The sequence below is a fragment of the Saimiri boliviensis genome, chromosome 11 (assembly GCF_048565385.1).
Source record: "Saimiri boliviensis isolate mSaiBol1 chromosome 11, mSaiBol1.pri, whole genome shotgun sequence".
Classification (NCBI taxonomy): Eukaryota; Metazoa; Chordata; class Mammalia; order Primates; family Cebidae; genus Saimiri; species Saimiri boliviensis.
The window spans coordinates 1416256-1437845 of NC_133459.1; the positions used below are offsets into that span (position 1 = coordinate 1416256).

The following is a 21590-nucleotide window of genomic DNA, read 5'->3' on the forward strand; positions in this document are numbered from 1 at the left end:
CTTACAGGGCGTGCCCTCCTGACCCCAGCCTCCACCTCTTTGTCTCGGTTTGGACTTGACTGCACTGGACCAGGCCAGGCTCCTCCCCTCCAGGCAGCCCCTGCACAGGTCTCAGTCACCCTCCCTTTACCGATGAGGAAACTGAGGCACAGAGAGGTTCAGCTGCACACTGGTGTGCAAACAGCAGCCCAGCCTTCCAGGGTTGGTCTCAGATGCACTCATGAGGCCCAGGCAGAGCTTCCCACAGGCCTGCAGAGCTCGGAGCAAACTCCAAATGTCTGGGGTTCAAGCCTCAGCAGGTCTCACACAACCAAAAGCATGTTCCTCTAGGTGTCCCACAGGAAGTTTCTTTTGTGCTGGAGAATTTATGGCTGGACAGTCACATCAGAGCCAAGCCAGAAACAGCCTGAGCCGGGCTGGGATTTGGGGAGGCCCTCAGGTTGGGTGTGCCCAGACCCAGGCCGCAGGGCCGGGGTGGGGGGCCGGTGTGGGGGGTGGGGGCAGGGGTCCGGGGGTGGGGGTCCAGGGGTGGGGGCCGGTGTGGGGGGCTGGTGTGGGGGGCCGGGGGTGGGGTGTGATGCAGGCACCAGGCTGGGTTCAATCAAGACCTTGGTTCTTGGCTCCAAAAAATCTCTCCAAGTAGAAGGCGTGTCGCCCGGTAAGTATTTTTATGCAGAAATACGAGAGTTATTCCACCGATGTGGTGTAAAATTGCTTCTATAAACTGAGGCGAAGCCAGACAAGGGGGTGAGGGCTGGGCCCCCCGTGGCCCTGCTGGCCCGAGGCTTTGCTGTGCTGGCCTCCCGTGCAGAGGTGCGGGGTCCCGCTGCCCCGCCCGGGCCCCCCGCACGCTCTCTTCTGTGAAAGACGCCCCAGCCCTGCTGCTCCTCTCACAGCCATTGTTCGGAGGGAGGCTGGTCAGACCCTAGAAGAGTGAGCTCCCTGCAAGCGCAGACCCCTGAGGCTCTGAGGCTCCGGGGCTTCTGTCACTAGCTGGGTGAGGTTTCCCGGGCTGGGGCACAGGCACCAAGGTGGCCCTGCTGGCGGAGGCGCCTCCTCTGGTGGCGAGGGCCATCTCCCTGCAGCTTCCCCCACCGGCTAAGTCTCAGATCTGTGGTTTTAGTCTCGGATCTGGGCTCACCACAGGCTCTCAGATCTGCCCCACGCTCCTTGACCCAGGAACCGGCAGCCTGTGCCCTCCCCAAGCAGCGCCCCAGGCTCAGATCCTCACTGTGGCGGCCGGGGACCTCAGCTGTCAGCTGGGCCCTCTTCAAAGGCCCCCAAACTCAAAGTGCCAGGCATTTGTCCAGTGGGGACCCCTGCACGCGACCCCCGTTTATTGAGCCTTGAGGTGCAGGGCTGTGTCGAGGAGGACCCAGCGGCCAGCAGCACTGCAGGGCCCCCCAGCGCCACCAAGGGTGTCCCCTGACTCCGGCCCGGAGCCGCACCCCTTGAGTTTACAGCAGGCCGAGTTGCACGGCAAGACGGAATGCCACTGGGCATGCTGCTGCAGCGACGAAGCTTCCATTCAACTCCACGAGCAACTCTGCAATGATCCGTGTGAAGCCCAGGCCGCACATTCTACGGAAGCACCGTTCTCACCCGGCCCAGCCTGGGGGGCAGAGTTGGGGGCTGGGGGGCTCTGCTGGAGCACCTGGAGCCTCATCTCCATGAAGAAACTCGAGGCATGGGGAGCAACCCCCGTTTTCCTCCTGCCTGCTCAAGAGAGGCCTGAGCATCTCTGCACGAAGTATGGGAAACCCTGAGCTCGAGGGAGCAGTTGGCGATGTGGCACCCCAGAGCCATGGCTGGCAGCCACTGTGGGGGCTCCCGGGCGGCAGGAGTGGCTGGGGCCGTGTCCAGGATGGCCAAGGACCTCCAGGCCTGGGTGAGTCTGCCCTGAGAGGACCCCATGAGGCTGCAGCCCCTGCCAGGCTCAGGGCGGACGAACAATCAACCTGAGCGTTCTCAGCCGCCTGGGACTGCTTATCTGGGGATGTGGGTTGGCCGGCCCTGCCTCCTTTGTCCCACGAGTGATGACTGACCCCAGGCATGGCTTGCTTCCTTGCCGAGGCCTGCTCCGGCCTGGTTCTGGGCCCCTACGACTCCACGCTCCCTTGACTGCTGGGGCCACCCACCACCAAGAGGTTTGTGAACTCCACTCACCAAGCTGGTCACCGAGGGTGTCCTGGCCATGGAGGGCATCCGAATCCAGCTCCTGGTCTCCCCCGGGCAGGGGCACGTCGGCTTCTGCACCTCCCTTGGCAGCTCTGGGCCCCAGCACCCCAGCTTCAGGGCTGGACACAGGATAGGGGATGCATTCGAACCCACTGCAAAGGAAGGGGAGCGGCTCGGCTCTGCTCGCCGCACACCAAGCTAGCGTGAGTGAGAGCGTGGCCCACGCCCCGGACCCTGGGATGTGCCTAGCCCTGAGGCCAGGGGGCACTACTCAGCCTCTCTGCGGGGGGCTCTCCGGCTGGGGTGGGACCAACGGAGACCCAGAGAGAGAAAGGCCTCGACAGGGAAGAGACTGCAGGTCTCGGCTTGAGGAAGAGCTGCCTGCTGCCCCCGTTATTATTTATGATGATTCCAGCAGCATCGCCTCTCGGGTGTGTTCTGACTTTGACGGTGGGTCCACGTTTCCCCCAAATGCCCGCCCGTCCTTAACTCCGGAGGCGGGCTGGTGGGAGAGGGAGCGTCAGCGCAGCGGCTCAAGTCTGACAGCCCGGCACTGCTAAGTTCCCACTGCGAATGGTACAATTCATGGATTTCCACGTCACGGGGCTTAGAGTGAGGCCTCCTCCTGGAGTCCTGCAGCTCAGGCCTCTGCGTGTGGGTTCGTGAGCACCCTGGCCTGGTCCAGTGTGTTCCCGGGAGGCCTGGTGAGTGTGCGTGGGGAGTGGCACCCATTTCCCTCCTGGCTGCATCAAGAGAGGCCTGAGCATCTCTGCAGCCGACCACCCACCCAGGAGCACCGAGGGCCGGGGTCCATGCCCAGAGGCTTGGGGACCGAGCGCTCGGGGAGACTAGGGCCTCTGACCAGGGGCTCGCTGTCTCAGAAGGCAAGAAGGGCCGTGGCAGAGGTCAGATACTGAAACTCAAGGGGCTCTTTCCTTAAACAGACATGGAGTATTTCCTTTGTCATAACCAGGACTTAGTCCAGGGAAAAAAGAACAAGGAATTAATATGACCTAAATGAACTCAAAACGAACTCATGTGTAGAGTTCTCACTGAAACGCATTCTCGAGGCGCCCAGCTGCCTTCACACAGGATCGTCAGGGAGTGGGAAGCTGGCCTCCGTGCCCAGGCAGACTCCTCTCCCCACAGACACTGGGGGAGTCCAGGCCTGAGACCAGGAGCAAGCCCCAAGAATCCACCTTTGAGTCCCCCAGCAGTCTCTGACCTGGGACAGCTGCAGCCTCTGGACGTAACACACTTTGAGAACGCCTGGAGGCTGGAGGCGGATATGCCTGCAGGAGGTATCACGGGCCAGCGATCACAGCTGATTCCCAGAGTTTTACGAGCGGGTTTTAAAGATGGCTGGCACCATGGCCGGGGCCTATAATCCCGGCATGCTGGGAGGCCAAGGCGGGAGGACCGTTTGAGCCATGGCAGTCAGGGCTGCAGTGAGCCTCGATTGCTCCAGCTTGGGCGACAGAGCGAGGCCCCGTGATGAGAAAAAAGCTTCTTTGGAAAGAGAGGAAGGAAGGAGGGAGGGAGGGAGGGAGGGAGGCAGGGACGTCAGCCAGCCTCACTCAGGAACACAGCGGCATGGCCGCAGCTCTGGCCTCTGTGGCTCTGCCTGGCTCCCCTTCCTCCCAGGCCCCTTGCCCTCTGGGGGTGCCTTCGTCCCCGTCTTCCCTCCACTGCACTGCACGTCTGTGTCTGGCTGGTCCTGGCTGCGCCCAGCCCTGCATCAACCCCGGTGGGTAGGGAGCACGTGGGCAGCAACAGAGCGAGGGGTGGCGGGGGCTCCGGGTGGAGCTTATTCTCATCATTCCTCCTGAAAGCTAAGGCGGGACCCCCTGCCCCTGCCCCCTGCCTGTCCCAGGGCGTCCCCGGCGTCCCCTGTACTCACAATGGGGTCTGGAGGCGTGTCTCTTGGTTGTCTCCGTCCACGTGGAAAAAGCTGACCTCAGAGTAAGCCGGCAGCTGCACGTATCTGACAGCCGCTGAGATCTGCAGGACCCGGCCGCTCTCACCTTCCAGGAGACAGGAGTAGGCCGTGAGCACTCACAGGCACCCCAGAACGGGGTGCAGGGGCGCAGGCTCACCAGGACTCCCCCCGCGGGCAGGGGCTCGGGGCAGGCTTCTGGGATGCCATGTTTATAACAGCAGGGCCACATTTGCTGGCGGCCATGACTGCTGGGCACCCTGGCTTGCCTTCCGTGGCCTTTGCTCCTCTCCTGTGCCCTGCAGAAGTGTCCCGGCCCTGAGATCTCTGGTGCTGGCCACACTCACCCCAATACCTCTGCACCCCTCAGCTCAGGTCCTGGATCACAAATCTCCACTTCTGGGCCTGGGGGAGCCCTGGCTCCACCGCTGCCCTGGCCTGGGGCCAGCACACTATGGGAAGGCGTCTCCGAGCCAGACAGCCTCATGGGTTCACCTCGGGCACACCTAGGCCCTGGGCTGGTCAGGGGTGTGGGGTGGCACTGGCACTCGCAAGCTCCTGGGGCCTCCTTCGTGGTCCTCGTCACCCTGGTGTATATCAGGCTCAACTCTCACCCTGACATGGGGGGATGGGCTCCCCCTTCCACCAAAGTACCCAGCACAGGGCCTGGCACCCAGCCAGTGCCCACTAAATGCCAAGCCATCTGCTCCAGGTGCACGTGCCTGCACTCCATCACTCCTGGGAACCTCAGGCTGCAGTGGCCCACAGAGAACCATGCCCAAGGAGTGGACATCACTGACCCTCTGAGTTGCCAAGCACAGATGCTCTGGGCCCTGCTGGGCAGGTGGAGGTGGTGGAGCTGAGTATTCAGCCACACCCAGAAGACCCCATGTTGGGGGCCGGATAGCAGGGAGGAGTGGCTTGGGCACCGTGGGTGGAGGCAAGATGGCTGTGTCGAGAGGAGCAGGGAGGAAGAGGAAGGAGGCCGGGTGCGGCGGCTCACGCCTATAATCCCAGCACTGTGGGAGGCCGAGGCAGGCAGATCACCTGAGGTCAGGAGTTTGAGACCAGCCTGGCCAACATGGTGAAACCCCATCTCTGCTAAAAATACAAAAATTAGCCAAGTGTGGTAGTGGGTGCCTATAATCATCCCAGCTCCTCAGGAGGCTGAGGCAGGAGAATCGTTTGAACCCCTGAGGCAGAGGCTGCAGTGAGCCGAGACCATGCCACTGCACTCCAACCTGGGCGACAGAGAGAGCCTTTGTCTCAGAAAAAAAGAAAAAGAGGAAGAGGAAGGCGATGAATGGATGGGGGCCCCAGAGGAGATGCCGAGCTTTGGGACAGGCTCCCAAGTTCACAAAGCAATCGGGAAGTGACTGGACTTCAGCGACATTAGCACTCGGACAAAGCAGGGCACAGGCGGGCTCCCACTTGGGGTGACCTCAGAGTGCGGAGCTGCGCCCGACCGCCCAGTTGAAGTATCACACCCTGCAGCCCCAGCACTAGGCGCAGGTCCAGGGCCTGCTCGTGTGCATTCTGAGGTCACGGTCGCCTGGAGGAGAGGTCAACAGGAAGCCAGCTCTCATCTTACGAAGATCTGGCAAAGGACACACGACTGGGAAGGAAAGGACGTCAAATGTCGCGTAAAAACTCCCGCGTAGCCTGCTGGACTTCTGTATGGGGATGGAGCAACTGGGCCTGCGTGACACCCCTGGTTCAAAAAACCAAGAAAGCAGACAGTGTGCAAGGAAACTTGATCGTCAGAATCCCGGACACCTCGGGACGGTGATCCTTGAAAGAAGTAACAAAGGGTGCGGACTCTACAGTGACCCTGGCCGCTGCCTTAAAAGCACGTGCAGGATGGGCTGCAGAGAGGAAACTGAGGCAGAGTCCCATTAAACCCCCTCAGCTGAGAAAAAAAGAGCAGAGACCGCGGGGAACAAGACACACAGTCAGAGTTTTAAACTTCAAAGGGCAGAGCAGCAGAGGAGAGAGAGGACCCGGAGCAGAGGGAGGAGGCTGCAGTATCCAGCAGAGCACGGGGCAGCGCACACAGGAGGACACTCCACGAGGCTGGGGAAGAACCGTCTGAAGAACTAGAGGGACGGGGAGCTGGGGCTCACACAGGACTGGGCATCGCGCCTGTTCTCGGCCGGGCCGGGAAAGCGGAGAAGTCACAGGAAGCCGGGGCAAGCTCTCAGAAGGGTCTTGCGACAGTCATGGGGAGCAATTGGTGTGAGGCAGATGGGACTCCAGCAGCCCTAACAGATCATAAAGGCAAGACCCGAGAGGATTAAAGTGTCTCCAAGTCACCGAACTGTACCCCAGAACAAAGCTCAAGAATATTTACAGGAATACAACAATATCCAACACCCAACAAGGTAAAATTTACGATGTCTGGCACCCAATCAAAGATTACGAGGCATGCAAAGAATGCAGGAAAGTGTGGCCCGTGACGAGGAGAAAAATCCATCGACAGAAAGTGACCCAGGACTGACTCTGATGTTAGAATCAGCAGTAAAGGACATTTAAACATTCCTATTATAACTGTGTTCCATGTTCAAAAGTTAAACAGAGACACAGAACATATAAAAAAGAACAAAGAGCCGGGCGAGGTGGCTCACGCGTGTGGTCCCAGCACTTTGGGAGGCCAAGGCGGGCAGATCACTTAAGGTGAGGAGTTCAAGACCAGCCTGACCAATATGGCGAAACCGCATCTCTACTAAACATACGAAAAATTAGCTGGGCGTGGTGGTGTGTGTCTGTCATCCCAGCTACTTAGGAGGCTGAGGCAGGAGAATCACTTGAACCTGAGAGGTGGAGGTTGCAGTGAGCCGAGATGGTGCCATTGCATTCCAGCCTGGGCAACAGAGCAAGGCTCTGTCTCAATAAATAAATAACTAAATAAATAAGAAACAAGAACAGAGTCAAACTTCTGGAGATGAAAACTAAAATACATGAGATAAGAAATATGTTGGATGAGGCCGGGCGCGGTGGCTCATGCCTATAATCCCAGCACTTTGGGAGGCTGAGGCGGGTGGATCACGAGGTCAAGAGATCGAGACCATCCTGGTCAACATGGTGAAACCCTGTCTCACAAAAATTAGCTGGGCATGGTGGCGCACACCTGTAGTCCCAGCTACTCAGGAGGCTGAGGCAGGAGAATTGCCTGAACCCGGGAAGCGGAGGTTGCAGGGAGCCGAGATGGTGCCATTGCACTCCAGCCTGGGTAATAAAGAGTGAAACTCCATTTCAAAGAAAAAAAAAAGAAAGAAAGAAAGGAAGAAAGAAAGAAATACGTTGGATGTGATTCATAGCAGGTTAAACATTGCAGAAGAAAAGATTTATGAACCTGGAAATGCGGCTGACCCTGGGCCAACATAGGGATTAGGGCCGCTGACCCTCCCATAGTTGAAAATCCATGTGTCAGTTCTGACTCCCGCAAAGTTTAACTGCTATAGCATACTGTTGACCAGAAGCCTTGTTGAGAACAGAAACTGAGAACCCATATTTTGTATGTTCTATGTATTGAATGCTGTATTCTTACAATAAAGTAAGCTACAAGAAAGGCAGTGTCATTAAGAGAATCATAGTAAAAAAAAAAAAAAATACATGGCCAGGCGGGCACGGTGGTTCACACCTGCAATCCCAGCACTCTGGGAGGCTGAGGCTGGCAGATCACAAGGTCAGGAGTTTAAGACCAGCCTGGCCAATATGGTGAAATCCCATCTCTACTAAAAATACAAAAATTGGCCAGGTGCAGTGGCTCACTCCTGTAATCCCAGCACTTTGGGGGACCAAGGTGGGCAGATCACCTGAAGTCAGGTGCTCAAGACCAGCCTGACCAACACAAAAAAACCCCGTCTCTACTAAAAATAAGAAACTAGCTGGGCATGGTGGCACATACCTGTAATCTCAACTACTCGGAAGGCTGAGGCAGGAGAATCGCTTGAACCTGGGAGGTGGAGGTTTCGGTGAGCCGAGATCATGCCATTGCACTCCAGCCTGGGCAACAAGATCAAAACGCCACCTCAAAAAATAAATTAGCTTGGTGTAGTGGGGCGCACCTGTCATCCCAGCTACTCGGGAGGCTGAGGCAGAAGAACTGCTTGAGCCTGGGAGGCGGAGGTTGCAGTGAGGCGAGACTGCACTACTGCACTCCAGCCTGGGCGACAGAGTGAGATTGTCTTAAAAAAAAAAAAAAAAAAAAAAAAGCCCATTTCCTATTCATTAAGCGGAACCGGATTATCATGAAGATATTCATCCTTGTTACCTTCACACCGGAGACTGAGGAGGAGGAGGAAGAAGAGGGGTTGCTCTGTCGGGGTGGCCAAGGCAGAGGAAAACCGTGTATGAGTGAATCGCGCAGTTCAATCCTGTGTCGTTCAAGGTCAACTGTACAGCTATAGAAGGCATCCCAAACAAACCGTGGAGGAACAAAAGAGTAAAAAAGAAAAAAAAACAAGAAGGAAGGAAGGAAGGAAGAAAAGAAGGGAACCAGTGAACAGAGGAACGACCTCAAGTAGCCTAATTGTGGGTAACACATGGGAGAGGCTGTGCCAGAAAAATGACTGGACGAAATAATGGTTGAAAATTTTCCAAATTTAATGAAAATACCTGAGGTCAGGAGTTTGAGACCAGCCTGGCCAACATGGTGAAACCTTGTCCCTACCAAAAATACAAAAATTAGCCAGGAGTGGTGGCGGGGACCTGTAGTCCCAGCTACTTGGGAGGCTGAGACAAAAGAATCACTTGAACCCTGGAGGCAGAGGTTACAAGGAGCCAAGATCGTGCCACCGCACTCCAGCCTGGGCAACAAAGTGAGACTCTGTCTCAAAAAAAAAAAAAAAAAAAAAAAGAAAGAAAGAAAAAAGAAAAAAGAAAAAAGAAAAAAGAAAGATACAGCAGGTTCTATGTTCTGTCTGGCAAAATTATCTATAAAAAAATGAAACTTTTGGGAGGCTGAGGTGGGAGGACCACCTGAAGTCAGGAGTTTGAGACCAGCCTGACCAACATGGTGAAACCCCGTCTTTACTAAAAATACAAAAAAAAAAAAAAAATACGTGTGGTGGTGGGCACCTGTAATCCCAGCTACTCTGGAGGCTGAGGCAGGAGAATTGCTTGAACTTGGGAGGCAGAGGTTGCAGTGAGCTGAGATCCCACCATTGCACTCCAGCCTGGGCTACAGGGAAAACCCTGTCCCCGCCTCCAAAAAAAAAAAAAAAAAAAAAAAGAAAAGAAAAGAAAAAAAAAAAGAAACTAAAATCAAGATGTTTCCAGACACACAAAAGTGGAAAGAATTAATCACGAGCAAACCTGTACTACAAGAAATGTTAAACATTACATCCTTGGAGGCAGAGGAAAATGGGAGCAGATGGAGTATGGACCCACAGAAGGAGCGAGCAGAAGAGGCTGTTTTCTGTTTATTAAGTAAATGTTAAAACCTAAGTGGTCATTTAAACAAAAATAACAATGTATTATTAATTTTATTACATAAATGAACATAAAATGTATGAAAACAATTGCATAAAAATTGGGAGTGGCAAAAAGGGTGTATTATTATACAGTTTTTACTAGTGGAGTAGAATTACATCTCCTGAAAATAACCGTGTCACAGCTTGCCGGGAGTAAAGAATAAAATAAGAAAGAAAGAAAGAAAGTAACTGTGGTAGGCCAAGTACCTCTGCCACCCCTGAGATGGTGAGACCAACCCTTCCTCTTCCTCCTCCAGTACCTTGACGATGATCCCCTTCTACTTAATGAATTGTAAAACCTTAAAGTAACCCCTCAAATAACAAAACAAAGAGTTAGAATTAATACGGCAACAGAGGGTCAGGAACAATGCCTCATAACTATAATCCCAGCACTTTGGGAGGCCCAAGTGGGCAGATTGCTTGAGTGCAGGAGTTTGAGAGCAGCCTGGGAAACAGAGTGAGAGCCTATCTCCACAAAAAAAAATTTTTTTTAAAAATTAGCCAGGTGTGGTGGTGTGCACCTGTAGTCCCAGCTACTCAGGAGGCAGAGGCAGAAGGATTCCTTGAGCCCAGGAGTATGAAGCTGTAGTGAGCTACAACTGCACCACTGCACTTCAGCCTGGGTGAAAGAGTGATGTTTTGTCTCAAAAAAAAGAAAAAAAATCAGAGAAGATAAAATGGAATCATAAAAAATGCCCAATTCAAAAAAGATAAGAATAGATATGGGGGCAAATAAATAGCTGGGGCAAATGAAAAAATAGTAAAATGGTAAATTTAATCCTTCTGTGTCAATAACCATATTAAATGTGAATGGTATAAACAGTTGAGTTAAAAGGCAGAGATTGTTAGATTGGACAAAAAAGCAAGACAACTATAGGCTTCCTACAAAAAGTACACTTTAAAAACATAAGCAGGATAAAAGTAAAAGGATGGATAGAGCTACATCATGCTAATGCTTGTCAAAAGGAATAAAAGTTACCATATTAATATCACAGAAAGTAGATGTAAGAGTAAAGACAGTTACTAGGGATACAGAAAGAAATTTCACAGTGATAAGAGATCAACTGATTAAACTACAAAAATTCTGAATGTGTATGCCCCCAATAACAGAGCCTCAAAATACATGAACCAAAAATTGATGTAAATAAAAGCATAAATAGGCAAATCTGTTTTGTGTTGTTTTGTTTTGAGACAGGGTCTCACTCTGTCACCCAGGCTGGAATGCATTGGTGTGATCTCAGCTCACTGCAACCTCCACCTCCCAGGTTGAAGCAATTCTCCTGCCTCAGCCTCCCAAGTAGCTAGGATTCCAGGTGTGAACCACCATGCCTGACTAATTTTTGTATTTTTAGTAGAGATTTTAGTAGAGATGGGCTTTCTCCATGTTGGCCAGGCTGGGCTCAAACTCCTGACTTCCAATGATGTGCTCACCTCAGCCTGCCAAGATGCTGAGATTACAGGCACGAGTCACCACATCCAGCAAGGCAAATCTATTACAGTCAGATATTTCAGTATACTACTCTCAATAACGGCTAAAACAAGCAGGCAGAAAATCAGCAAGGATGTAACAAACTTAAACACTAATATCAATAAAATTGACCTGATGTAGAAAATATTGTACTCCACAGCAGAATTCACATTCTTCTCAAGTGCACACAAACTCTTCCAGAAAATTAAAGAGAGACTTTTTCCCCATTCATTCATTCTATGAGGACAGCATTACCTTCATAGCAAAACTAGACAAATGATAGCAAAACTAAACAAAGACATTACAAGAAGAGAAAATTTCAGGCCAATATCTTTCATAAACAGCGATGCAGAAATTCCCAACAAAACTTTAGCAAACTGAAGGACAAGATAATTTATTGCTCTATTAAAAAAAAAAAACAAAAACAGAAAAAGAAAAAACACCAGGCATGGTGGCTTATGCCTGTGATCTCAGCATTTTGGGAGGCTGAGGTGGGAGGATTGCTTGAGCCTGGGAGTTCAATACCAGCCTGGGCAACATAGTGAGATTCTGTCTCTATAAAAAAACAAAAACAAACAAACAAAAATATAATTAATTGGGAAAAGAATACTCTTTTTAACAAATGATCTTGGGACAAATAGATATCCACATTCAAAAGAATATACAGCAGTTGGACCCCTTCCTGACACCATACAAAAAGATGAACTCCAAATGGTTTCTAAATGTAAAAGCTAAATATACATATATATTTATAAATATAATACATATAAATATATATTTATAACATTTATCACATTATATTTATTATATATAACATAATATATAATATAATATATATTATATAAATATAATATATACAATTATATATAATTTATAATATACATTATGTATTATATAATAAATATGTATAATATATAATAAATATAAATATAAATAAATATAAATATATAGAGAAATATAATAAATATATAATATAGATTTATATTTATATTTATTATCACATTATATTTATTATCACATCCAACATATTGTATTATTTATAATATATTTATATATATATTATAAATATATATTTAGCTTTTACATTTAGGAACTATTTGGAGTTAATCTTTATATATATATATATATATATATATATACTTAGCTTTCATATATATATATATATATATTTTTTTTTTTTGAGACAGTGTCACTCTGGAGTGCAGTGGTGCGATCTTGGTTCACTGAAACCTCTGCCTCTTGGGTTCAAGCAATTCTCCCTGCCTCAGCCTCTCAATTAGCTAGGACTACAGGCACCTGCCACCATGCCCAGCTGGTTTTTGTATTTTTTAGTAGAGACAGATTTTTGCCATGTTGGCCAGGCTGGTCTTGAACCTATGACTTCAGGTGATCTGCCCATCTTGGCCTTCCAAAGTGCTGGGATCATAGGCATAAGCCACCACGCCTGGCCTAAAAATATAAAATTCTTAAGAGAAAGCATAGGAGTCTGGGCTAAACAAAGTCTTCTTAGATATGACATCCAAAGCAACAAAAAGAAAAATAGAGAAATTGGGCTTTATCAAAACTTAAAACTTGTGTGTTTCAAAGAACACCATTGAGAAACTGCCAGACTGCCCACAAAATGGAAAAAAAATATTTGCAAATTAGATATCTGATAAAGGACTTGTATCTGGAATATATAAAGCATTCTTAAGACATTTTCATGCAGGGCAAGTGAGCTCGACAGGGGGCTTAGCCTGTGAGGGTTCTTGGCTTTGGCCAGGGAAGGGTTCGAGGGCGAGCGGGAGGTACGGGAGGGGCGGGGCTACCGCTCTGTGACTGCTCCTCTGGAGCAGCAGCTCAGGGCAGCGCTGCAGTCGTATTTACACCCGCTTCCAGCTGCATGCGGATTAAAGGGTGCTTTATGCAGAAATTTCTAGGGAAGGGGCAGTAACTTTTGGGTCATCTGGTCATTGCCACGGAAAGGGGTGGTAACGTCACCAGGGTGATGGTAAACTGGCATAATGTGTTGGTTGGCATGTCTGACGGAAGGCTGCTTCTGCCCTGGCCCTGTTTTATCTAGTCCTCAATTTGGTCCTGTGTCTCAGCCCCACTTCTGGTGTCAAGGGCCACCTCCTACCACCATTTCTCCAAATAAGATCTACAAATGGCCCAAGGCACACAAAAAGATGCTCAATATCCAGCCATTATCGAAATGTAAATCAAAACCACAAGAAGGCTCCACCTTACACCCACAAAGAAGGCGGTCCGGACCGGGCGCGGTGGCTCACTCCTGTAATCCCGGCACTTTGGGAGGCCGAGGCAGGTGGATCACAAGGTCACGAGATCAAGACCATCCTGGTCAACATGGTGAAACCCCATCTCTACTAAAAATACAAAAAATTAGCTGGGCGTGGTGGCACGTGCCTGTAATCCCAGCTACTCAGGAGGCTGAGGCAGGAGAATCGCCTGAACCCAGGAGGCGGAGGTTGCGGTGAGCCGAGATCACGCCACTGCACTCCAGCCTGGGTAACAAGAGCGAAACTCCGTCTCGGCGGGGAAAAAAAAAAGACAGTCCGGGCGCGGTGGCTCACGCCTATCATCCCAGCACTTTGGGAGGCCAAAGCGGGTGGATCATGAGGTCAGGAGATCGAGACTATCCTGGCCAACATGGTGAAACCTCGTCTCTACTAAAAATACAAAAACTAGCCGGGTGTTGTGGTGGGTGCCTATAGGCCCAGCTACCGGGGAGACTGAGGCAGGAACATCACTTGAACCCAGGAGTTGGAGGTTGCAGTGAGCCAAGATCATGCCATTGCACTTCAGCATGGATGACAGAGCGAGACACCATCTCAAAAAAAAAAAAAAAAAAAAAAAAAAAAACAAAAAGAAAAAGGCAATAGCAAGAACCGAGGAGGGTGTGGAGCCGTCAGAACCCTCATTCATTACTGGGGGTGACGTGAAACCCTACAGTTTTTCATGTTCAGACTGAAAAGGAAGAAGTAACACTGTATTTATTTATAGACAACATGACCCCATATAGAGAAAATCCTAAGGAATCCTCCAAAACACTAGAATAAATGAGTAAAGCAAGTCAAAGGAAATGAGGTCAATATGTAAACATCAATTGCAGTCCAGAAACTTCCAAAACGTAGTTCAGAAAATTCTACTCACGATGGCATAAAAAGAATACACCAAATTTGGCCGGGCGCGGTGGCTCAAGCCTGTAATCCCAGCACTTTGGGAGGCCGAGGCGGGTGGATCACGAGGTCAAGAGATCGAGACCATCCTGGTCAACATGGTGAAACCCCGTCTCTACTAAAAATACAAAAAATCAGCTGGGCATGGTGGCGCGTGCCTGTAATCCCAGCTACTCAGGAGGCTGAGGCAGGAGAATTGCTTGAACCCAGGAGGCGGAGGTTGCGGTGAGCCGAGATCGCGCCATTGCACTCCAGCCTGGGTAACAAGAGCGAAACTCCGTCTCAAAAAAAAAAAAAAAAAAAAAAAAAAAAAAGAATACACCAAATTTATCACTGCTTTAATTACTGTACTAATAATTATATTAATAATTATAATTCAATAGTGAATAATACATTATTGCGTATTAATAGATTTCATAAAGAAGGGCAAGATGTGTGCTGAGAGTAACCAGACACCGGGGAGAGAGAATGAGCTCTAACTCAGCGGAGAGACGCCGCGTTTCAGGAACTGGAGGCCTCAGTGTTGGTGAGACGGCCAGTCTCTCCAGAGGGGTTCAACGCACCCCCATCAGCATCCCAGCAGCCTTCTTTTGTTGTTGTTGCAGAAATTGGCAAGCTGATCTTAAAAGTTTATACAGAAATGCAAAGGTCCCAGCAGAGTCAAGATAATTTTGAAAAGGAAGAACAAAATTTGAGGACTCTCCAACTGGAAAACGTGCTGAAAGCGACAATAGTCCAGATAGTGTGGTCCTGGTGTAGACTGAGGACACATCAGGAGAGAGGCTGATGGAGCCGAACTGGGAGTTCGGGCAGAAACCCTGGCTCGTAGGGCAAACTGATTTTCATCAAAGGTGCAAGGCAGCTCAATGGCGAAAGGACAGTCTTTTCAACAAACGATGCTGGGACCACTGAACATCCCCATGAAGAAGAGATGAATTTAGAACTTTATCTTTTCCACAAAAACTAAACTAGATCACAGACCTAAATGGAAGAGCTAGAAGTATAGAACCTCTCCAGGGCTATGAAAAAGTCCTTGTGAAACTTGGGTCAGGCAAATAATTTTTAAATACAGTTCCCAAAACTATGATCCATAAAGAAAAAGTGGACACATTGGACTTCAAAATTCAAACTTTTGCTGTTCCAAAGACAGCATTAAGCAAATGAAAATATAAGCCATGAGCAGACAGAAAACACTTGGAAAGATGTGTCTACAAACGGCCTGTGTCCAGGATAGGTAAAGAACTCTGTGACTCAGAAATAAGAAGACAACCTTTTGTTGTTTTTGTTTGTAAGACAGGGTCTCCCTCTGTCGCCCAGGCTAGAGTGCAGGAGTGCAGTGACGCAGTCACGGGGCTCACTGTAGCCTCAACCTGCTGGGCTGAAGGGACCCTCCCAATTTCAGCCTTCTGGGTAGCTGGGACCACAGGCATGTACTACCACAATCGGCTAATTATAAACAATTTCGGGTGTTTTAAGAGATGGGGTCTCACTATGTTGCCCAGGCTGGTCTTGATCTCCTGCGCTCTAGTGATCCTCCCACCTCAACCTCCCAAAGTGCTGGTAGTTTAGGCATGAGCCACTGTGCCTGACAGTCCAGTTTTTTAAAAAATGGGTACAATATTTGAATAGACATTTCTCCAAAGAAGATAAACAAATAGCCAACAAGCATGGTGAGAGCCGCTCATCATCATCGGTCGTGAGGGAAACGCAAATCAAAGCCACGAGGAGCTAGCACTTTCCACCCGCAGGGCAGTTACTACAAAAAGACAGAACTCCGTGTCAGGAGGCCGTGGGGCAATCCGAACCCTCACGCGTGGTGCTCAGACTGTAAAATGCTGCCGCCATTCTGAAAAACAGTTCAGCAGTTTCTTTAAGAGTTCCAACATAAATCTACCATGTGATCTAGCAATTCCATTCGTAGGTCCGTGCCCATGTGAGATGAAAACACACAAAAGCCTGTGTACAAATGTTCACAGCAGCACTGCTCATACCCGCCCAGGGCAAACGGCCACAGCGTCCACCTGCGGATGAGTGGGGAGCAGACCGTGACCCCTCAATGGAACAGAAGACCATCCTCCCAGAAGGGAAGGATGCGCCGACACAGGCACGCGTGCCCACACACGTATACACATGCAGACCTGTGCACACATGTGCAAGGAAGACACCCCTAAGCACATACATATGTGAGCACGCACATCACAGTATGTGCACACACACATGCCTGCACACACACACTCACACAAACACACCCGCACACCCATGTGCACACACCTGCACACCCATGCACTCACACACACATGCCTGCACACACACCCCTGCACACACACGCCTGCACACACATGCCTGCACACACATCCATGTACACACCCGTGTACACACATGCCTGCACACATGCCCATGCACACACACGCACACACACATGCACACATTACAGCTCCCCCACACGCCTGCACATACACGCCTGCACACACACCCCTGCACACACACCCCTGCGCACACACCCCTGCACACACACCCCTGCGCACACACCCCTGCACACACACCCCTGCGCACACACCCCTGCGCACACACGCCTGCACACACACCCCTGCACACACACGCCTGCACACACACGCCTGCACACACACGCCTGCACACACACCCATGGCTGCCCGACGGGCAGGGGAGCTGTCACGCCTGCAGCCTCTCTGCCAGGCTCTGGGCACAAAGGTTCCGCTCTGCCGCAGGAGCCACTCGCGACACCCTGCCTGTATCTGCACCGCGTAGGCACCTGACGCCTGCTTCTCTCCTGGAAGCGTCAGACCATCCTCCCGGAGAAGCTTACTCTGGGCAGTTTCCCCTTGGTCCTGCAGCAGCTGAACGTGCACCGAGAAGGGACAGCCTTGGACCACTTCCATCACCTCCGGACCCAAGATCACCATCTTCGTGGCTTGTTCTGGAGAGGACAGTGTGGCTCTACTGGTGCTGAGTCACAGTGGGCGCCCTGGGAACCGGCCAGAGCTCGGGGTGACCCCCAACAAGCCGCCGTGCAGAGGCGCCTGCGGAGCAGCGGCTGCACTCGGCCCACGTGACTCGGTGCTGCTGGCCGTGAGCACTGTGGAACGGAGTCCAGTAGACCCCAGGGGCCACGAAGCACGCCAGAGACACGAGTGGGGGGTGCAGGAGTGTCAGGTTTTCCTCCCGGTGGAATGTTCGGGCACGTCTTCCCGCTGGTCGGGATTCAGGCCCTGCATTCCCTGCGTCTGAGTCAGGACCCTAAGGTGCGAGACCCGGGGCAAGGGTGACTTCCCGGGGCCTGGGGGCATCGCTGTGGGCACTGATTTCCACGGCACTCTGATGCCAGGGTGCTTCTACCCCAGGAGGGGTGTGGATCTGTGTGAGGAGGTGTGCGTGTGGAGCTGTGTGAGGAGGTGTGTGTGTGTGTGTGCAGCTGTCTGTGTGTGTGGAGCTGTGTCAGGAGGGTTTGTGGGGCTGCCCAGGCTAAGACTCTTCGTGTGCTCCTGGTGCAGACCCGGAGTCGGTGCCAGCATCATCTGCATCTGTGTCGCCAATTTGGTTCCAAGGTTTGGATGTTTGGTTCCAAGTGTTGTGTCTCTGAGCAGACTGACCCCTTGGGTATCGCCCTCATTCTGGAATGCATGGAGCGGCCACTCCAAGGCCACGAGGCCACCAGGCCACCAGGTGGAGAGGGAAGGTCGCAGAGCGAGGCCTCCCCAGAGGCAGCCCTACTGGGTGGTCCTTCTGTGAGCCTGAGTCCCCCAGAGGTTGCATCACCGTGCGGAGGCCTCAGGGACACCGGACAGAGGGCAGTTGGGGAACAGCGCAACCATGCCCTGGCCACCCCCAGACACTCAGGCCCCAAGTCTGGGAAGCCCCACTGGCAGCAGGACCACTTCTGAGGTCACATTTGGCCATGTTTTTTAGAAAGGTGAGGGGGGATTTTAGATTCTCCTTTGCCACACCCCTCCCCCGTGTGCTCTGGGTGTTTCCCATGTGGCTGTCCCGTGGCCAGGGCCACCCCACAGTGGACCTCACAGTACCCACGGGAAGCCAGCTACACCTACCTGCTGGGTGGCCGTTGATCCACAACCCAGAATAGGTGAGCCCTGAGCAGTGGGCCATGCTGCCCAGTCCACTGAAGACGTCGCTGTGCCACTGTCCCTGCAGAGAGAAAGGCGGGGCTCAGGCTGGTGGCTCCCAAGGGGCTTGCGTGGGCCTCTGCAAGGCACTGTGGCTCCCTGGGGCTACCTCGGAGCCCCAGGACCAAAGGCTGCTAGAAACCCACATTGTCTCGAGGGTCCTTGCAGCCTGTTCCTTGGTGGTGAGAAACTATGTTTCATTAGAATGTGATCCAATTTGCTTTGCAAAATGTACCCCCTCTGAATTTTAATGATGCCAGGAGGTATGGGAACAATGGCACAATATATAAAATGCAAACAAAAACTTGAACGGGCACACTTTAGCACAAAAATCCTTTTAATACAAAGATATCGCGTTTGTGCCGGGTCATAAAGGAGGCCCGAACCTGCAAATCGCTTGACTGTGGTGTTAGGATTAAGGTGCCCTGATCGTCACACTGTTCGTTTATACATGAAGGGGCCAATTAAAACACACAGTCTGAAAAATCGTGCCTGTGTGCTTGCCTGTTCTCTGCACACCCCAGCTCGGCCTCCTCCATAACAAGCCTGGTTTCCAAGTCATACAACAAAGCCTGGGAAAATCATGGGAAAAGCATGGTGATTATGTTCATGGAAAATCTGAAGAAGCGCTATTTCATTTGACTCTGAATTACTTTCACTAGCAGAAAAATTAACCAAAGGCGTGTTTTGCTTCTATTCAGTCTTCGGCAGGAGGTAATTGGGCTCCTGCTTCCCTGCCCGGCCCTATCAGGGTGCCTTTTCCAGGGGAGCCCTGAGGCAGCGGTGGCAGGTCTGCAGGGCGCAGCACGTGCCTTCCCGGGCCTCTCTACGGATCCCGGGACCTGGGACCCGTGAGACGCGGGACATCAGCGAGGGCCTAGGGCCAGGGCTGAGGAGCCAGGCAGATCAGGGAGGCGGGGATGGTGGCGGCAGTCTCTGGCCGAAGGGAGACAGGGCCTCTGCAGACAGCCCTGAAGGCGACAGCCCCAAAGGTAATGAATGGATTGCTCCCAAAAGCTGGGGAAAGCCAGGTGCAAGAGGGGCTGTGGTGGAGGAGAGGGTAGTGAATTGCATTTGCAGATGGGCTAAAAAGGAGCCTCCAGGTCCAGGCCGTCCGTGGTGTGTGGGGCAGGGCAGGGCAGCTGGCAGCTGCTGGCCTGGAGCATGGCTCACGCCTCCAGGCGGGGGACTCCAAGACAACCAGCAACCTTAGCCTGAGTGGGTTCCTGGCGGCAGCAGAAACACAGCCCTCAGCTTCAGGAGAGGCCGGGCAGCCAGATGGGCAGAGGACCGGCTGCTGTCTGGACAGGGACCTTGCTCCTGAGGCTCTTGTCCCTCCAGCACGCAGACCCCAAGATCCCAGCCCAACCCGGCTGTATTCCTGCCCTGTTCTGAGCTGAGTGCACCACTGATGTTGGCCCCTTGGCCCAGACAGTTGCCCTGAAGATCATAGCCCAGTTTGCTGTGCCACCCTGGGTGCTGGGAGAGGGCCAACCACACTGGCAACTACAGTGGGTGGGGGCCCCAGACCACACGTGGGGGTCAGGTGACAGCAGTTCTGGGGTTCAGATACCAAGGACTGGTGCCACCCACTGCCTCACGGCCTGCCTGGGGGCCATGCCCTGCTTGGAGCCGGGGGGGCGCTTGCATGCACACAGCACCTCCCCTCAGCCTTGCCCCCTCGGTTCTCTGTCCTGTGACTCCAGACATTCCCATCAAACTGAGCCAGAGTCCACTGCATCTGACCGGCACTTCTTGCGGGTCCCTTCCTGGGACCATCGTTCCCCCTCTGTCTCCCATCTTGTTCACGCTGCATCGGGGGAGCGTGAGTCTGTGCACAGCTGAGGGCTCTGCAGGGCGTCTGCGTCACCGTCAGTAATCAGGATGGCAATGGCTCATCTCTGCCCCGTCCCACCTGCTTGGCCTCTGGAAGGCGCCCTGGGCTTTTAGGAGGAGGGAAATGGAGCTGCCGGGCAGGGCTGGCACCAGCTGCCATGTGTTGCCCAGAGTGAGTACCCAGTGAGGTCATGGCTGGGCAGGGGAAGCCAGACACACTCAGGGCGTGACAAACGCAGAGGTGCAGAGCCCGCCTTTGGGGTGAGTGACTCCAGCCGTGGTTGGTGTGGGGCTGCGGCTAACATGTGGCACAAGCCTGGCTGGCATCCCCCTCCGCAGGTATGCAGCAAGCAGATCAGGGCTTGGCATCTTCAGCACCTGTTGCTGGTGTCTGGGTGGGAGGCCGGGCCCGCGCAGCACTGCCAGGCAAGCTTCAATGCAGCACCTGGTCAGTCCAAGCACATTTGAGAGCTCAGTGCAACAGGTCCAATAGCAGGGTCTTGATTAATTCGTGTCAATCACACTTTTGACAATTCAGCTGTTTCTGTGGCATGCACCCCAAGCAGGAACGAGCAGGAGCTTATTAGATAGGGTGTAGGGGAGGCTCCTGATGCCCCTGCTGACGACACAGACTGGGACGCCGAGAGTCCTGGAGTAGCTGCCTCCCGCCCACGCCTCGGGGAATACCCAGGCACAGTCCAGGCCAATGCCCAGCGTGGAAAGCCACGCACAGAGCCTCAGTTGCAGAGAGGCTGGCGCTGAGGAGTGGGCATGCCACCACCTGCTCTGCCTCCTCCTTGCCAGGCACTGCCTGGTACCCAGGTGAGCACAGGTTTGCGGTGGTGACGGTGACATGGCCTTTGGGGAAAGGTCACTTGGGGTCCAGGTCCACACCCAAAAGACAGAGGCGAACAGCGATTTCAAAGTCAGGATGCCGTCACGCAGGTGAAGCTGGCGCGCATACGTCCAGCCTCCCGCAAAGGTGACCCCAGGACCATGAGGGTGTCTTCTGTGAGCGCCCTCCCTTCCCTGCCCCGCTCCGCTGGGGGTGGCAGAGCACTCAAGAGCCCGTGGGCAGTGCTTGGCTCTCCCCAGCCCCCAGCACCCCTTGGCCGAAGGCTCACACCTCCCTTGACAGTCGAGAGCTTCGTGGGCTCAGCTGGGGCGAGGACCGTGCGGGTGCTGGCTGGCTCCAAAGCTCGAGGTGGAAGAGGTTGTGAGTGCTCGGTTCTCACCCTGGGCAGCACTTCTGGTCCATTCATTCATGCTGTTTCCTTTCTGTGCTTTTATTGGAAGCGACTCCCTCTGTTTTCAGGCCCTGGTCAGGCGTCCACCCTCCCCTGGCACCATCAGGCACTTCCTGCCTCCGGCCCTCCTAGG

General features: G+C 52.5%; 1 protein-coding gene across 4 annotated transcripts in view; it reads right to left on the reverse strand.

The window, feature by feature from the left end:
• MORN1 (MORN repeat containing 1) overlaps positions 1-21590 on the reverse strand; it is a 66151-nt gene that overhangs the window by 30611 nt on the left and 13950 nt on the right. The window contains exons 7-11 of one of the 4 annotated variants that reach the window (XM_039474123.2): positions 18300-18396; positions 17060-17170; positions 4079-4202; positions 2167-2330; positions 1302-1612 (exon numbers count right to left, since the gene is read on the reverse strand). In XM_039474123.2, coding sequence (XP_039330057.1) covers positions 1599-1612; positions 2167-2330; positions 4079-4202; positions 17060-17170; positions 18300-18396 — 510 coding nt within the window. In that variant the 3' untranslated portion in view covers positions 1302-1598. Of the gene's footprint in view, positions 1-1301; positions 1613-2166; positions 2331-4078; positions 4203-17059; positions 17171-18299; positions 18397-21590 lie in introns of those variants that run through there. The other 3 variants (XM_039474119.2, XM_039474118.2, XM_039474121.2) reach the window with 3 other exon arrangements.